Source organism: Aegilops tauschii, chromosome 1 (assembly GCF_002575655.3).
Source record: "Aegilops tauschii subsp. strangulata cultivar AL8/78 chromosome 1, Aet v6.0, whole genome shotgun sequence".
Classification (NCBI taxonomy): domain Eukaryota; kingdom Viridiplantae; phylum Streptophyta; class Magnoliopsida; order Poales; family Poaceae; genus Aegilops; species Aegilops tauschii.
In genome coordinates, this window is record NC_053035.3 from 118,436,573 (window position 1) to 118,454,225 (window position 17,653).

Sequence of the window (17,653 nt, forward strand, 5' to 3'; positions counted from 1 at the left end):
GTATTGATTAGGGTTTCGATGACCAGGGAGCTTAATCGCTATGCCTGGCTCTCGACGAGATCTTACTTGTCCCTAAACCGCCGCCGGGTCGCCCCTTTATATAGAGAGGTTGACGCCCAGCGGCTCTCAGAGTCCCGGCCGGCTCATAAGAGTGTCCGGCTCGGACTCTCAACTATTCTCGCCTTACACTACAAGTTCCATCATAATGGCGGTTATCACTATGGGCCTTAAGCCATCTCCGGGTCTTAAGCCCATTATTGACCCGCCGTCTTCAAGCTCGGTACTGGGCTTCGCGTGATGACCATTATGAGTAACCCGGCCCCTCCTGGGCGGGTGACTCTAATGGTTATATCCTCAACAGATATCCTGTGGTTCCATGTTGCCCGTGGAAGAAAATACAAGGCGAAAAGAGGTAGTGATTACGTTTCGCCCACAAGGGGAACACGTTTCCCTAACAGAACCACGAGGCTTCTTTGAGAGAAGCTCCAGTTTTTGTAAGAGGTTTGTAATAAAGCTTGGCCCAAATTGGACAATATTTTTACCACGACATATATGTGCCATGAGGTGACACCATGCCACCTTTGATGACTTTCTGGCGAGTTTAGGATTTATGGGGACTTAAAAACCGAGATTCGAAATGTTTGAGTACGAGCCATGACACCAGTACGGTTGTAATTTGTTCCCATTCCTGGCATGGGACCTAAACATGCACCCAAGGACACATGTATAATTTTTCTAGCCATTTTGGTGAACTGGAGCATGTATTTGTAGTTCAGATTTGAATTATGGACATTAAATGCCCAGGAAACTCAATTACTTTATAAAAAGGCCAAACGAACCCTGAATAAGTAAATTTCAGCACGGATATCCTGTCCTTCCATGTTGCCCGTAGAAGAAAATACAAGGTGAAAAGAGGCAGTGATTACGTTTCGCCCAGAAGGGGGACGCGTTTCCCTATCGGAACCACGAGGCTTTTTTGAGAGAAGCTCCGGTTTGTAAGAGGCTTGTAATAAAACTTGCGCCACAATGGACGAAAAAAATTCCTCGACATATAAGTGCGATGTCGTGACACCATGGCAGGTTTCATGATTTTCAACTTAGTTTTAGATTTACGGGGATTTAAAAACCGAGATTCTTCTCATGAAATGTTTTCAAATAGCACATGGTTCACTCACGAAAGCCGATATTCAATGAAAACTTTGTGGAAACCACATTTTAAAGTTTCATAAAAATCTGAAAAAATGTGGGATGTTAAGAAGGTGATGTTTTATTGTGACACAAAATTTCAAGTTGAAAAACATTACGAGATGTGAGCTATGAAAAAGACAAATTCCGCCCTGAATAGTGACATTACTATTCGGCACTATTCAACACTAATTTTATCTTTTTCATAGCTCACATCTCTTAATGTGTTTCAACTTGAAATTCTGTGTGCCAATAAAACATCATCCTCTTAACATCCCGCATTTTTTGAATTTTTTTTTAAACTTCAAAACATCTTTTTCTCGTGGTTTTCACCGGTTTCCACCGAATGTTGGTTTCTGTATGATATCCCCCCCCCCGTTGCGCGCGCGATCTGAGTCCTGCGTTCTGACTGGCCAGAACCCAAACCCCACGGATCGTACGTGTGCACCGTTGGATGCTCCCAGATCGAATGGCAACCCTGAGCCCTTTCGACGGCACATGGAGTACATGGGTAAGCACTGTGCGCATGCGTCGTGTAGCTCACGCTTCCTTCTCAACTAGGTTTTCATTCAAAACAGGCTACCGTTTCTCACCACTCCTCTCATCGGTTTCCCGCCTCTTCTCCCGGATATGCATGATGTAGATGTTCGTTTAATTCTTATAGTTCATCTCATCCAAAATCAATAAGTTTTATAAAAAAACTATTTTAAGATTCATGGAATTGTGCATTGTAAAGGTAAAAACAAAAAGTGACAATTCATTTAGAAAAAAAGGTTTGGGAAATTAAGATATGGAAGATTCTAGAGAACAAAGGAGAAGTGCTTGTGTTTTGAGGTTTGTGCATTATGCTTAAGTTCAACCATGGAGTCTTCTAGATTGTACATGTGACAGAATCTGGTGGAATGCAGATGATATCCAACAGCCAGTAGTGCTCGGATTTGCCATCTCTGTACCGTCGGATTGGCTTCATCCAACGAGCAACTTTCATAGTTATTCGCACACTATATAGGTGTGTAGATGTATAGATATATATAGATGTGTCCCATGCTAGACAAAATAAAGTTTGAGCGCATGCGTGGGACGACCCCCCCCCCCCCCCCGCTGCCGCCTCGAAGTTGGGAAACTGACATCATAGGTATTGAACCAGGCGTAGAGTCGGGTACGGTGTTCGGTTTGTAATGTACTTGGCGTGGCCCATCGAAGTTGTGCATTTGGGATTTAAACACATCATACAACATCGTACCCATACATATTTTCGGGCCGGATGCAGTGTATACGGGGTCTTCTGATCGACCACGTCTCCCTTGTGCGGTTTTTTGTGACGACACGGATATCTGTGGGCTCCCCGAGTGTATATATATAATCCCTTTGACAGATAATGAGGGGTATGTGTTGGCCATGAATGGATTCCTCCTAGTTCATGTTAGGGCCGGTCACCGTCAAATGTCGGTCAACCAAAGCTCGAGCTCATGCGTTGTCAGGATTCCCTCCCAGATGCTCGGATTGCTGGGTTCGACCTACATCAAACCCTGTGTATGTATCTCGTCCTTAACTACCTTGCCTTCATGGTTGTTGTCTGTATCGAGAGGTAGGCACCACATCTAAATTTTACATTATTCTCTATTGAAAACACACATCACCCTTTCCCAACGTACATCATTTTGGGCCGCATGCAAGAGGTGTTGGTTTTGTGGTCCCTCTCGTGCGATGTTTATGATGGTTCAATCTATTGGCCCAAGCAGTTTATCGACAACAACAACTGTCATTTGACCAAACGAAAGATTCATTGGTCCGTCTTATGGTAGGTCATGGCGACATGCATGAATGACCAAAGTATCGATCATTACGTGCATCCGCCCCGCTGACACGAAGTGGGAGGTGGTGGGCCAAGCATCCTAGCTAGGTACGACATTATGTCATCATATATATCCTAGCTAGGTGGTTGTTAGGGTGCTTTCGGGTTTGCGAGGTAGGTGCCACCAAAGTTATGCATTGTGTATTTAAAGTTTTAAACATCCCCAATATTCGTACATATATTTGGCCACTTCCAGGTGGTTCTTGATTTCTGGCCCCTCTCATCGATCTTCAATGACACGCCCAACCGTGGGCCCGCGGAGTCAAAGTTGTGCATTGGAATTTTGAACATTACATACCATCCTTTTCACTCATATATAATTGGGCCACATGCTGGTGTGGCTGTCTTTTGACCCTCCCTAACGTTATTTTTTGTTGCAAAGACTCTGATGATCCTCAACGGACACGGGGTATAATATCTAAACTGTGTGCGATACAAGTGCGATGTGAATCACCACGACCGCGCAAGCGCAAGCAAATTAAGATGGAGGTACTGGCTCAACCGTGTGCGATGCAAGTGTTGAAATCACCATTACCGCACAAGCGGGAGCAAAGGGTGGAGGTACTGGCTCAACCGTGTGCGATGCAAGTGCGCTGAAATCACCACGTCCGCGCAAGCGCGAGCAAAGGGTGGAGGTACTAGCTCAACCGTGTGCGATGCAAGTGCGCTGAAATCACCACGACCGCGCAAGCGCGAGTAAAAGGTGGAGGTACTGGCTCAACCGTGTGCGATGCAAGTGCGCTGAAATCACCACGACCGCGCAAGCGCGAGCAAAGGGTGGAGGTACTAGCTCAACCGTGTGCGATGCAAGTGCGCTGAAATCACCACGATCGTGCAAGCGCGGGCAAAGGATGGAGGTACTGGCTTAACCGCGTGCGATGCAAGTGCGCTGAAATCACCACGATCGTGCAAGCGCGGGCAAAGGATGGAGGTACTGGCTTAACCGCGTGCGATGCAAGTGCGCTGTAAAACCACCACCTGTGGAAGCTAATGGCGGGTAAGTTTATTTGGAAATTAGGACGGACCGTGTGCACCAGCTAGCTAGAAATATAAAAAACAAACTACCCGCCTTGAGCGTTGCAAAAATTGGCGGATCCGCGCCACTTTTCCTTATTATCATACACGCATATTGTTATTGGACTGTGTGCGATCTTGGGCACTCCCGCCCCGCATCAATTCCTTTACCCAAATTTTAGTAGTCGTCGTACTTCAACCGTCGCCCACACTCCTCCAGCACCGACCTTATAGTAAAATTGCAGTAGCCGAGGCATTTGAACCGTCGCCCTCCCTCGTCCACAACCATTACTAAAATTTTCAGTAGCCGCGGCGTATCCTCAAACACCACCCCCCTCCACAGTCCCCTACCTGCCCCCCTCCCCCCTTCGAACCCTAGCTCGCAGCCGGCGCCGGCGCTGCCGCCAACCCTGCAGGTCTGCCCCTTCCTCCTAGCTTAGATAATAAAGTTCAGGTTATCCAGCGATTCCCATACCGTCGCCCCACTCCCCTAAGTTTTTAGATGAGGCCTGCGGTGTCCCTCCCCGCCGGATCCATCCCCTGCTCCAGAATGTCACAGCCTAAGCTCGACCACGTATCTCGGGGAGCCCGACGGGCGTTCGACCAAGAAGAGGTTTATCATGGCATCTCCGGCGGACGTTGGCGAGGTGGCCGCCGTTCGCCCCGACCTGTCGATCCCGGAGCAACACGTCGCCGCGGAAGCCGGCGAAGACGTTGACTACGTTGCCATGCCGAAGGCTTCATGTCAGCGGGCTAGCGTATTACTGTATATCGGGAAAGCTGGCTACGACATCAAGCTCGTCCACACCGACGGCTTCACGCGGGCCATGTCACAGGTTAAGTGGTCCATCCCCAACCCCTTTGGTTCAACCGCCGTCGATCTCTTCGACGGCCCTGCTGCTGATCTCCTCCGCCAAGCAGTCAAGAATTTGCGAGCTTTATACGCCATCGAGCCCATTTTGTCACTTCTGAAGGACACGTTCTACGGCGGCGGCTTGGGATCCTCAATTGCCAAGTCAGATCTCATCGACCACGACCACGAGGAGGGCACCCACGAAGGTTCTTCCAAGGTGAAACAGCCCATCTGTGACATCAGAGAGCGCACCATGGGTCTGTGCTCTTCCAACTGGAAGGATCCCGTCCATGAAATGCGAGGCAACATTCTATCAGCAAATATTACCTTTTCTAGCTTGCCAACCCGTACCCTTTGTTGTAGTAGCATTTGCCGTGCAGTGCTTTACATGTGTCGTGTTTAATTATTTCAGTTATGCAAAAATGTATTGTTCAATAGGTCTATGTGATGTTTAAGTATGAATTGTCCACTTTAGTTTCACGAATGGCTATATTTGGTTGTTTATAGTGAGTAGATGCCTTGTTTATCTGTATTTGGTTGTTAGGTTGGTTGGAGTGAGCATTTTTTCAGTTATCGAGCAGATGCCTTGTTTATCTGTATTTGGTTCTTAGTTTGGTTGCAGTGAGTATTTGTCCAGTTATCAAGCAGATGCCTTGTTTATCTATATTTAGTTGTTAGGTTACTTTTTTTAGCATTTGTCCAGTTATCAAGCAGATGCCTTATTTATCTATATTTGGTTGTTAGGTTGTTTTATTAGCATTTCTCCAGTTATCAAGCAGATGCCTTGTTTATCTTTATTTGCTTGTTAGGTTGGTTGCAGTGAGCATTTGTCCAATTTTCAAGCATATGCCCTGTTTATCTGTATTTGCTTGTTAGGTTGGTTGCAGTGAGACTCTGTCCAGTTTTCAATGGCTATATTTGGTTGTTATACTGGTCATTTATGCCTTGTTTATTTCAGTCATTCACAATGTGTGGTTCATTATGTGCAAGTCGGAACTGTGCCGCTCGACTACATCAATAACAGTTTGAACGGCTATATTTGGTTTCAGTTATTCCTGGTGTAGTTAACACATGCCCTTTATTTCAGTTTTACACATTTATCCAGTGTGATGTTTAAGCATTACCTACGTTCTATTCATTTTCAACAATACCAGTTTGAATTGCAATATTTGATGGCTGTTAAGCCTGCTGTCGGTAACATTGCCTTCCATTTTATATCTGCTTTAACAGCATGCTGAAACCAACACATTCAAGCTATCATTTGGAGATGATGTTGTTTACCTTTACTATATTTGTTTGATGTTAAGATTGCTGTACTTATCATTCCTTTCCACTACTTATGCAGGACAACAACGGGAGTGGCCACCATTTTCCGCCGAGGTTAGCTTCATCCCTCGGCTTGTACTCCCCCCATCGTTCCATAATGTAGTGCATATAGATCCAGGCCTGGACACTAGTTAGCTTCTAATATTGACTTGTTGCTTGTAGGTACATATGCCCTTGGCAAGGATCCACACATCGACCCTTTTTGCGTATGGGGCAATGAGATATTGATGAACAAGCATCAAGTGAGGAAACTGATAAGGATTATTAGCAAAAAGATACGAATGGTGGCAAGAAAATTATTTGTTTATGCTCTATCCAACACAATAGTGAGCTGTAGGATGGTAACTACAAACTCTGCAGCCTTCTCTTTTTACTGCCCGTAATGAGTTGTTAGACAACAATGACTGAATCTTTTTCGTTCCCAGTGGTTCCCGAAGCAGTTCACTCAAGATTACCTCGCAAAGTACATGATTGGTGGACACGCAATGAAGGTTAAAGTATTTCATCCAGACTACAATGAGCATCGCGAAGTCCTAGTGAAGACAGTGAAGGATGGACGGGCAGCCATCACAAGGGGTTGGCCTAGAGTCGTGCGCGCCTTACGCATGGAGGAGGGCACAATATGGGCATTCCGCTTCACCTTCTCCAGCAACCAGAATGTCTTTCGCCTCTCTTTTTACAGTCTTCAATACAACTGTGGTTCATCATTCTTTACTTGGTGCTTTTGTAGTTCTTCAGTATATGTACCTGTGCATTGAATTATGGATTAGTGGTTGAACCTATATTTGTAATAAACATGGTTGGATATGAAATAAGTGATTGCCTACTTTCAAATTCATAACATGTGATTTTTAGATTAGGGATTAATTGGATTAATTATGGATTAAATAGGGATTACACTGCACACGGTTTGCGAAAGCGAAACGTCTGCGATATACGTGGAGATCAAAAACGTTTTTAGGATCCACTACGTGTGCGATCAATTTCCACTGCACACACGACTTTCTCTTGAAAACTGTTTGCGTTAGGTCACCTTGCGCAAACGTTTATCACATAACAAGTGTGTGTGATGGACAACCTTTGCCACACAGTTTCTTCTATGCACTGTGTGTGATGCATTCAATAACGCAAAACGATAAAATTATTAATATCGTGTGCAATGGCAACGCTATCACAAACGATTTAACGGGAAAAATTGTGTGTGATGTACCTATGAACGGAAATGTTTTCCTTGGAGCGACTGTGTGGGATGTACAAACGAACGGAAACGTTTAGCGGGGACTGATTGTGTGGGATGTACTTGCGACCGGAAACAATTTCACCGTATAATTGTATTTTTTAGCTCTACTGTACGTATTTCCGTATTTGAGCGCTCGCTGGTCACATACGACCTCATTTTACCGAACATGTGTGCCAGGAGGGCATATCCTCGACGGTTTCTGGATCGTGTGGGAAGGACCCCCTATCGCCCACACTCACTTGGCGACGGTTCCAAATGCCGTCGCGGAAAGGGGTTAAAAACCGTTTGTTTAGGACCGACGCGCATCAGTGGATGATGGTCCGAATTTTCTTTGTTGGGGTCTTACTCCTAATGATATTTGCTCTTCAAAATCTGCTTACAAACTTTGCTTGCAAGAAATTTATAGTAACCCTAGAAATGCTCCTATTGATCTTCCTCTCGACTCGAAAGATTTTCTTAAGTTCATTTGGAAACAAAAAAATTGCTTCCTAGGGTTCAAACTTTTGCTTGGAGGCTTCTTCGAAGGGCTTTGCCTACAAGTATGCGTGCTGGGCGTTTTTCTGTTCATATCTTTCAGTCTTGTTGTAGATGTGGTCAACAGGAGGATGAATTTCATATGTTTTTTCCTTTGCACCTTTGCGCGAGCAACCTAGCTTTCTTCTCCTTGGTTTCTTAGATCGGATGTTCTAATCCAAGGACACTCTTCCATGCACTCCATTCTTATTGCTCTTATTAGTATGAGTCACCCTCATGCGTCCATTCGGAATGTTCTTAATTTTCTGTGGTGCCTTTGGAAAGCTAGAAATGATTTTCCTTTTGATAGAAAAAAGTATCTCCCTTACCAAGTCCAGATAGGTGCGGCTAACCTGGAGTCTGACCCTTTGGATAACATTTCTTGTCTCTCTCAAAAGCAGCCTCATTCTAATGATCATTCTTCAACTGATGTTTTACCTATGCAAGGCAAAACACTTAAGTCTGATCTCCTAGTTTCTGGAATTAAAGTTTTCTCTGATGTAGCTTTCAGATCTTCAAAAATTCTTGGCCTAGGACAAGGACAAGTAGGTACATGTGTTTTTTTTCATTTGTATACCTTCTGAACAAGGTGCGATCAATGTGCATGTTCAAGCTTTGGCTCCTCCTACTTCTACTCCTTTGCAGGCTGAAACGGTTGCTCTTTCTTGTGCTGCTCAATTGGCCTCTAGTCTTAATCTTGCTAAACCCACTTTCTTAATGGATTGTCTGTCGATAGCCTCTTTTGCTGCTTTGATAAACATTTCAGACTCAATCACTCCTTAGAACATTAGACGAGAATTGACTAGTTTCTTTAGAAATACTTCTAATCCGCTTTCTCAGGTCTTTCATGTTTCCAGAAAAATTAATGGCATTGCTCATAATCTTCCCCAACAGGTTTTTAGATCTACTGGAGATGTTCAAGTTTCTTGGTTTGTTCATTCTCACTCAAATCTTTCATGCCCAGTGATGTCTCGCCTTTCAAATTTGCAGCTACAGGAAGTACGTTGCATACAGTGTATTACTATTAACATCAAGTAGCCTCTGTTGCAGCTGGAAATCAATTCTATCAAGATCCATGACTGTTTTCAGACTTTTCTTCCATCTGAAGTGGCAACTAAGCGCCTGGAGTTCTTCTATCTGCGTTCTTGGATAGGCTTTTGTGCTTCTTCCTTTTCTTTTTACCAGTACATGTTGGTCATCAGGTTGATGCTCTAGTCGACCTATCTGTTTTATTGTACCCCTTTCAGCTCTTATCAATTGGTTGCAATTTCTTTCTTGTTCTTATTACTTCTAGCCATGGTGAACTCTCATGTACTACTTCTCTAAGCTGAAATGAAATTAGGCACATGTTGGTGCCTTGTGTTGTTAAAAAAAACGCAGATGAAACCCGTCAGTTTTATGCCAACATATATCAAACGTATGTCCATTTGCATGTATTCGTTGTGTTTGCATGTTGTTTGTAATTGCGGACGATCGAGGCATGGATGGCCGTCTCTTGTATCACTGTCAGCGCGTTCGTTTTAGGGGCAGTTTGGAGATACCTGTCAAATCAATGACGCCATGTGAGATGGGAAGGGACCCTGATTGAAATCCAAAAGAACGCTCCTCAATTCTGTTCCGTCCAGAACGACGCCCGCAGGCCGCCCCGCTTTCTTCGCTCGCTCGACTGCTCCTCCGCCACCGGAGCTCCGCCCGCCGGCCGTCCTCCGCCCCCTGCTGGCCCTCCACCGTGCGAGCCTGTCCCGTCCCGCCCTATCTTCCGCGCGGCCCCGTCCCGGCCCCGCCTTCTCCTCGCCGCGCCGCCGTCCGCGATCGCCGGGGTGATGAACAAGCGGCCTCGCGACGAGCCCTCCTCCTCCCTCGCCTCCGCCCAAAAGCGCCAGTTCGGCGCAGGTATCTATTCCCCGCCTTCCTCACCAGACCCAATCCAGTTGCCCGCTAACCCCCAATTCTCTGCTGCGGATAGCTAACTAGGGTTTGGGCTTTGCGTAGGCGGCGGCGGCGGCTATGGGGGACAACAAGGGTACTCGGAGGAGCGGAACAGCGCGCGGCGGGTGGCGGACCACTACAGCGCCCGATCGAATCAGACGCTCGAGGAGCGCGAGAACAGCCCCATTATCCACCTCAAGAAGCTCAACAACTGGGTACACTACTAGCTGTGCTACCCATCCATTCATCTCCTCAAACTCTTGAGAAATTGTCACCTCTACAATGTTGGGTGGAACCAGTAAGAAGCCGCGCTAATCCTCAAATCTCACCTTTCGCAGATAAAGAGCGTCCTGGTCCAGCTGTATGCGCGTCCAGGAGACTGCGTTCTAGATCTTGCTTGTGGCAAGGTAAGCACTGTTTTTGTGAGTGTTAATTAAGATAAGCTGGGATTCTTGTAGTTCCAAGCTAGTGCTGACATATATTGATTTGCTATGTAATGCAGGGAGGGGATTTGATAAAGTGGGATAAGGCCAGGGTTGGCTATTATGTAGGCGTTGATATTGCAGAAGGCTCGGTTAGTTTCTCGTAACATGATAAATCTATACAGTTTGTCTAATTCACATCTAGATGTTTTTTAAGGATGTCACATCTAAGCTCCCACAAATATATAATGTAGCAACAAGAAACAAAAAACTAGGACAAAAAAAATAGACCACAAACAGAGTGGACATCAGCTTAGATGTGACCTAGACAGACCCAAATCTATATTATATGCATATATAGATATAGAAGGTATTGTTATATTGTTATTTGTAACCTGTACTGTAATCATTTGAACATTTAAACTTATCTCAACGGATATATTCAACTTGTTTTTACTCAAGTGTCCTTCATAAAAGAACATCCAGATTTATCAGCGGTCCTTGACCACAGAAACTTGTGTAATTGCTTTTGGTTTCCTCCCTACCTCTTGTAGACTTCAAATAAGTGTGTTTTCATGATGTTGGAGCTTTAAACTTGCAGATAAAAGATTGTATGACCCGTTATAACGGTGATGCTGATCAACAGCGAAGGAAGAAGTTCAGCTTTCCTGCACGGCTTATTTGTGCTGATTGTTACGAGGTAAAAGTGATCATAAATGGTAGTACAGTTTATACCAAATTAATCAAACCTACCGTGATGGTGTGCTCTGTACGCGCAGACAGACATAGTGCCATAGCTTGTTCCAAGTGTTGAATAAAACTCGTGCCAACATATCCATGCATTTTGTCATTATGGATGATTCTGCTTATACTTTCACATCACCAGGAAAATATGCTTTGCCCCATATGTATATAAATCTATTATTTGTGGTACTCTTCAGATGCTCATCAATAATTGTGAAGTGCATCACAATGCTTCTGTTTTCATGTTGTTGTAGACTCGTCTGGATGAGTATCTATGTGAGGATGCTCCATTTGACATATGCAGCTGCCAGGTGAGTGACCTATCTTTATACGTTCAAGGAAGTTCGTTGTTATTATTTGGTTAGTTCAACCATCTATTACTTCCAATTGCAAAACAACTTTGTATTTCAGAAATCTTTTGTAAATATAACCACTGTTAAATATTACAATCATTATTGACAATTATTGTTCAAACAAATTTAAGTATCATTGTTATGTCGAGCAAATAAAATATAAGTACAAACGGGTATGATTATAACGAGCTAACTGTTTGGCTGTTGACCAATTCTGATTGTTCTTTTTATGTATCTCAGTTTGCAATGCACTACTCGTGGTCAACTGAAGCACGTGCAAGACAAGCCCTTGCTAATATATCTGCATTGCTTCGTCCTGGAGGCACTTTCATTGGAACGATGCCTGATGCTAATGTCATTATTAAAAGGCTAAGAGAAAGTATGTTACTATCTTGATCTATAATTTGATTGATCTCATCAAATTGGACCGTACTTGTCACAAGATGTTTGATAGAAATTTATATCCTCAGCTGACGGGATGGAGTTTGGAAACAGTGTTTACTGGATTACCTTTGGTGAAGAGTACAACGAAAAGGTAGTTAGTTGTTTATTTATAATACCTACTTGTATGTTAGTTTTCATTACTGACTGACCTTTTTTTTTCACAATGATGTAGAAATTCCCCGCATCCAGGCCTTTTGGAATCAAGTACAAGTTTCATTTAGAGGTGAGAACAGGATCAACTTCTGAATAGTGTGAAACTGATGTTCTTGGCATTGCCCTTATCTGACATACATGTCTTGTTACAACTTGGGTGTTTATTGCCCTATGCTGTGCCTAGCTTCCTATTTTTACTTGCTGCCTTCATTTTTTTCATTCATAAAATTACGATTCGGTAACAAATTATTTGGCAACATGCAGGACGCAGTTGATTGCCCGGAGTGGGTTGTTCCATTCCATCTCTTCAAACTACTGGCAGAGGAGGTATGCAACTAATCTATTGCTTAGTCTGCTATGGTGACCTGTGTTTTTATTTCCTCATTTCGACCTAGTTCATTTGATTATTTTACGAAATTAATGCTAAAATATTTTTCTGTCTCATTAGTTTTTCTTTTACAAGTTTGCTCTGACAGATGCTGAAATTATGACCAAAAAATTGTGCCTTTTCTGCAGTATGATTTAGAGCTGGTTCTAATGAAGAACTTCCACGAATTTGTACATGAGTACTTGCAAAAGCCTGAGTTTGCTGATCTCATGCGAAGGCTGGGTGCTCTTGGTGATGGACGATCGGTCCAAAGTAAGTAGATTGCCTACTAAATTCACTGTTCTCAGTAAATGTCACTTCATTGCCTTAACATAGTTGAGTTACACAGGCACACTATCGCAAGATGAGTGGGAAGTGTCCTATCTCTACCTCGCATTTGTTCTGCGTAAGGTATTAACAAACACGAATTTACTATTTCTCATCCTGTTAACAACTGAAACCTCATGCAGTCACGCGTCTATGTTTGCTAAAACGAATGTTCCGTTTACACAGCGAGGCCCTCCACCCTCCCAGCGGAGAGCCAACAATGCTAACAGAGGGAAGACGTTCCTTGCTGAGGAGGACATCGAGTTTCTTAGCATATAAAGCAGAATTTGCCCTCCTGGAGCTTACTAACAGGTTACGGATTCTATCGCTGCGTAAAAGAAAGTTGTATCTTTAGTGGCTCACCTGTGGTCTCTCCGAGGCGTATCTGTTATGTAACTTACAAGTGTAATGTATAAACAGCATGGGCTAGATACTCATTATGTAATTTTGCAGAGATGAATAAATATTTAGTTGTCATACTTCACGCAAAAGCTCTGAAGTTCTATATGAAACGTGGAAACATCTGTTCACTCATTTTAATTGTGATGTACTCGCATTTTGTGCGCTTCCATATCCAGGGAAGTTTTGCTTGAGCGCTGCCCGGTTTAGTGGATGAACGGTTGATAATTAATTGTGGAGTGGAGACCGAGTGTCGATGCATGCGTGGAGTAAACTAAATAGAACCATCACAATTGGAGCTAGGGTTCTAGAAAATCAGCAAGTATTTTTCCAAAGAATGGCCGGTCACCGTGCGATGTTTTTCTTTTAACAGCAGGTCACCGTGTGATGTTTATTTCATGGCATTTCTGATTGGTGGGACAGCTGTTTGGAGTCGGAGCTGACTCGCAAAGTAAAAAACTTTGGGGAATGTCTAGCGTTCAACCGGCTGATTTCCATGGCATTGTCCACCGCCTAGAGGTGCGACACTTGTCCCTATGGAAAGTTGGAATTGCAACATGGGCCCATGTTGCAATCACAACACGAACCATGTTGCAAGGACGAGGCAGCCTGAGGCGTGTGACGCGTGTCTGTCTGGAGCTTGGTTTGGGACTAGAGGTTGACGCGCGCTTTGTCGCGCCGTAGTTAGACATGAGTTAAGCCTTCCTTTTTTTTTTGACATGATATTATGGTTGGTGGCTTCGTTGTGTATTTGATGTAGGGTGGAACCCTATACGGCCGATCTTTCACGAAAGGAGCGGATCCCAACTAAGAACACGAAGAACACGAGGGGAAAACGAGGGAAAACACAAGAGGAATCACTAAACCAACAAGATATAGTCACACATATGCTAGATCCTCGAAACACAAGAAGATACATGATCCAAATCCAACAAAGGACGATACATAGGGTAACCGGTTCTTCTCTGTGAGGAGGTCTTGAGGGGGGCCGCCCAAGAGGGGATCTTAAATCCAAGGTGGATCTTCTCCGTAGAGGGGCCGCGGTCTCTCTCGAGGAGCAGATCCGTATGGATGAGCAATGCTCTATCTCACATATGAGCTAAACCAATGCTAACCCTAGAAAGAGGGAGATGGAAGAGTATATATAGTCTAGGGGGGCCAAAGGGTACATGGGCATCGGCCCTTTACTGTGCGCAGACAGGCGGAGCCGGATGTCCGGGCGACGGGCCGGATGTCCGGGGCTTCGGAAGGGGCCGGATGTCCGGGCTGGCGGCGATAGCTTCTGTAGGTTCTGGTGCGTGGCGCCGGATGTCCGGGCTTCTGGCCGGATTTCCGGGCTCGGGGCGGATGTCCGGGGCCTGTAGGTGTTCGGCGGCTGGGATGCTGCTGTAGTGGATGTCTCCAGCGGCCGGATGTTCGGGGCTGGGGCCGGATGTCCGGGCCCTGGAGCTGTCTTCTCCTTCCGGTGGTTCTCTTCATCCGTAAACTTGGAGGCTTGTCCGTCTTCACGTGCGTCCTCGGGAGGGTCCTCTTGACACCTGATCATGCATAGCATATCGGACTTAGGTAGTAGCGATGTCTCGAGTGGATCATATGTGATATTACTAAGGAAGGAAGTCACCTCGTACTCGAGAGCTCTAGCTCGTGCTCGTGTCATGGGTCCTCTTGGCTCTTGATGAGACGATGGTAGGTCCATGGGGATGACCGTAGGATGCTCCGCATCATCTCCCCTCCCTTGGGAAAGATCCGACCTCGGATCGAAATCCTCATCACCATGGTACGGGGAGAGATCTTTGACGTTGAAGGTGTCGCTCACGGAGTACTTGTCGCGTGGGAGGTCGATCTTGTAGGCGTTGTTGTTGTAGCGTGCAAGCACCTTGAAGGGTCCATCCGCTCGTGGTAGAAGTTTGGACTTGCGTTCATGGGGGAAACGGCCTTTGCGAAGGTGTAGCCACACAAGATCGCCAACATTGAATATCATGGGTTTCTTGTTGACGTTGAGCTTGGTCGCGAGTCGTTGTACTTGGCGCTCGATGGTGTGCCTTGTATCTTCATGCATCTTCTTGAGGTAGTTGACTCGGGCACTCGCGTCCATGTTTGTGCGCTCTTGTAGTGGTAGAGGAAGAATGTCCAATGGGGATAACGGGTTGAAGCCATAGACGACCTCGAAGGGGGACTTGCCGGTAGTCGAATGTCTTGCACGATTGTAGGCGTACTCGGCGATAGGTAGGCACTTCTCCCACTCCTTGATGTTCTTCTTTATCAACACGCGTAGTAGAGTGGAGAGCGTGCGGTTCGTCGCCTCCGTTTGGCCGTCGGTTTGTGGATGGTATGCCAAAGAGAACAAAAGCTTGATTCCGAGCTTGGCGCACAACGTCTTCCAAAAGTAACTCAAGAATTTGACGTCGCGGTCCGAGACAATCATCTTTGGCACTCCATGAAGGCGCAAGATTTCCCTACAAAACAAATTTGCAACATGTGAAGCATCGTCTATCTTGTTGCAAGGAATGAAATGAGCCATTTTGGAGAATCGGTCTACAACAACAAAAACAGAATCTTTCCCATTTCTAGTTCGAGGCAAACCAAGCACAAAATCCATGCTAATATCTTCCCATGGTTGATATGGAATTGGAAGTGGCATGTAAAGGCCATGAGATTGAGCTTTAGACTTAGCTTTGCGACATGTAGAGCATCGGTTGGTGAAGCGGTTGACATCACGAAACATCTTAGGCCAAAAGTAGTTCTTGGAGAGCGTGGCGAATGTCTTGTCGCGTCCAAAATGTTCCATTAGTCCTCCGCCATGAGATTCTTGCAAAAGCAACAAACGAAGAGAAGACTCGGAGATGCATAGTTTGTTAGCTCTCATAAGGTAACCATCTTTGAGGTAATAGCATTCCCAAGATGTATGCGTCAAACATTTGGCATAAGGAATAGCAAAAGTAGGATCATGCTCATACAAGTCTTTTATATGCTCAAAACCAATGACATTCAATTCAAGTTGAGTAACAAGCATGCATATACGGGAAAGTGCATCCACCACAACATTTTCCTTACCTTTAATATACTTGATGACATAAGGAAATGACTCAATAAACTCACTCCATTTAGCATGACGCTGTTCAACTTAGTTTGACCCTTAAGATACTTAAGCGTTTCATGGTCGGTATGGATGACAAATTCATGAGGGCGAAGGTAATGTTCCCATTCATGCAAAACTCGGACTAAAGCATATAGTTCTTTGTCATAGATGGGGTAATTGAGTTGCGCTCCGGAAAGTTTCTCACTAAAGTATGCTATGGGTCGCTTCTCTTGCGTTAACACACCTCCTATGCCATTACCACTAGCATCGCAATGAATTTCAAAAGGTTTGTCAAAATTGGGTAATGCAAGCACGGGAGCATGAGTAAGCAAATTCTTAAGCTCATTGAATGCGCTATCTTGCGATGGTCCCCAAACAAAGGGTGCATTCTTCTTGCTCAAAGCATGTAAAGGAGATGCAATAGTGCTAAAATCCTTCACAAATCTACGGTAGAAACCGGCTAAACCAAGAAAACTACGCACTTGTTGCAAATTGGTTGGTTGGGGCCAAGTTTTAATATCATTGATCTTAGATTCATCAACATGAACACCCTTAGAAGATACTACAAAACCCAAGAAAACAAGCTTATCAACACCAAATAGGCATTTTTCCATATTAGCATAAAGTTGCTCTTTTCAAAGAGTTTGTAGCACGGTGCGAAGGTGGGTGACATGCTCTTTGAGAGATTTGCTAAAAACAAGGATATCATCGAAGTAGACAACAACAAATTCACCAATGTAAGGGCGAAACACATAATGCATAAGGCGCATGAAAGTACCGGGTGCTTCCGATAAACCCATAGGCATGACTAACCACTCATACAAACCAAACTTTGTTTTGAAAACGGTTTTCCATTCATCACCCTCTTGTATGCGGATTTGATAGTAACCACTTTTAAGATCAATTTTGGAAAAGATAGTGGCACCGCTAAGTTCATCAAGCATATCATCAAGGTGTGGAATGGGGTACCTATAGCGAACGATGATAGCATTGATGGGTCTACAATCGGAACACATGTGAAAGCTACCGTCTCTTTTGGGCACAAGAATGACCGGTACGGCACAAGGACTCAAACTTTCACGCACATGTCCGTGATCTATGAGATGCTTTACTTGCCTTTGTATTTCTTTGGTTTCTTCGGGGTTGACGCGGTATGGGGCCTTGTTAGGTAGAGGTGCTCCGGGGATGAGGTAATAATAAATTGGTTATTATTATATTTCCTTGTTCATGATAATCGTTTATTATCCATGCTAGAATTGTATTGATAGGAAACTCAGATACATGTGTGGATACATAGACAACACCATGTCCCTAGTAAGCCTCTAGTTGACTAGCTCGTTGATCAATAGATGGTTACGGTTTCCTGACCATGGACATTGGATGTCGTTGATAACGGGATCACATCATTAGGAGAATGATGTGATGGACAAGACCCAATCCTAAGCCTAGC

The 17,653-nt window shown here is 44.7% G+C and overlaps 1 protein-coding gene across 1 annotated transcript; it reads left to right on the forward strand.

Moving 5' to 3' along the window:
* Positions 1 to 9,543: 9,543 nt before the first annotated feature.
* LOC109777325 (mRNA cap guanine-N(7) methyltransferase 1) lies at positions 9,544 to 13,216 on the forward strand. The gene is made up of 13 exons (XM_020335977.4): positions 9,544 to 9,879; positions 9,979 to 10,130; positions 10,254 to 10,322; positions 10,418 to 10,489; positions 10,939 to 11,037; positions 11,336 to 11,392; positions 11,675 to 11,813; positions 11,905 to 11,969; positions 12,051 to 12,101; positions 12,296 to 12,358; positions 12,548 to 12,671; positions 12,748 to 12,809; positions 12,912 to 13,216. The coding sequence occupies exons 1-13, from the start codon at positions 9,810 to 9,812 to the stop codon at positions 13,002 to 13,004; spliced, it is 1,116 nt and encodes a 371-aa protein (XP_020191566.1). The 5' UTR covers positions 9,544 to 9,809; the 3' UTR covers positions 13,005 to 13,216.
* The last annotated feature ends 4,437 nt before the right edge of the window (positions 13,217 to 17,653 follow it).

Coding starts and splice junctions, on each gene's coding strand:
- LOC109777325 (XM_020335977.4), top strand. CDS start 9,810: ATGAACAAGCGGCCTCGCGACGAGCCCTCCTCCTCCCTCGCCTCCGCC. Junction 10,323..10,417: donor TAGATCTTGCTTGTGGCAAG/GTAAGCACTGTT, acceptor TATGTAATGCAG/GGAGGGGATTTGATAAAGTG. Junction 11,038..11,335: donor TTTGTGCTGATTGTTACGAG/GTAAAAGTGATC, acceptor ATGTTGTTGTAG/ACTCGTCTGGATGAGTATCT.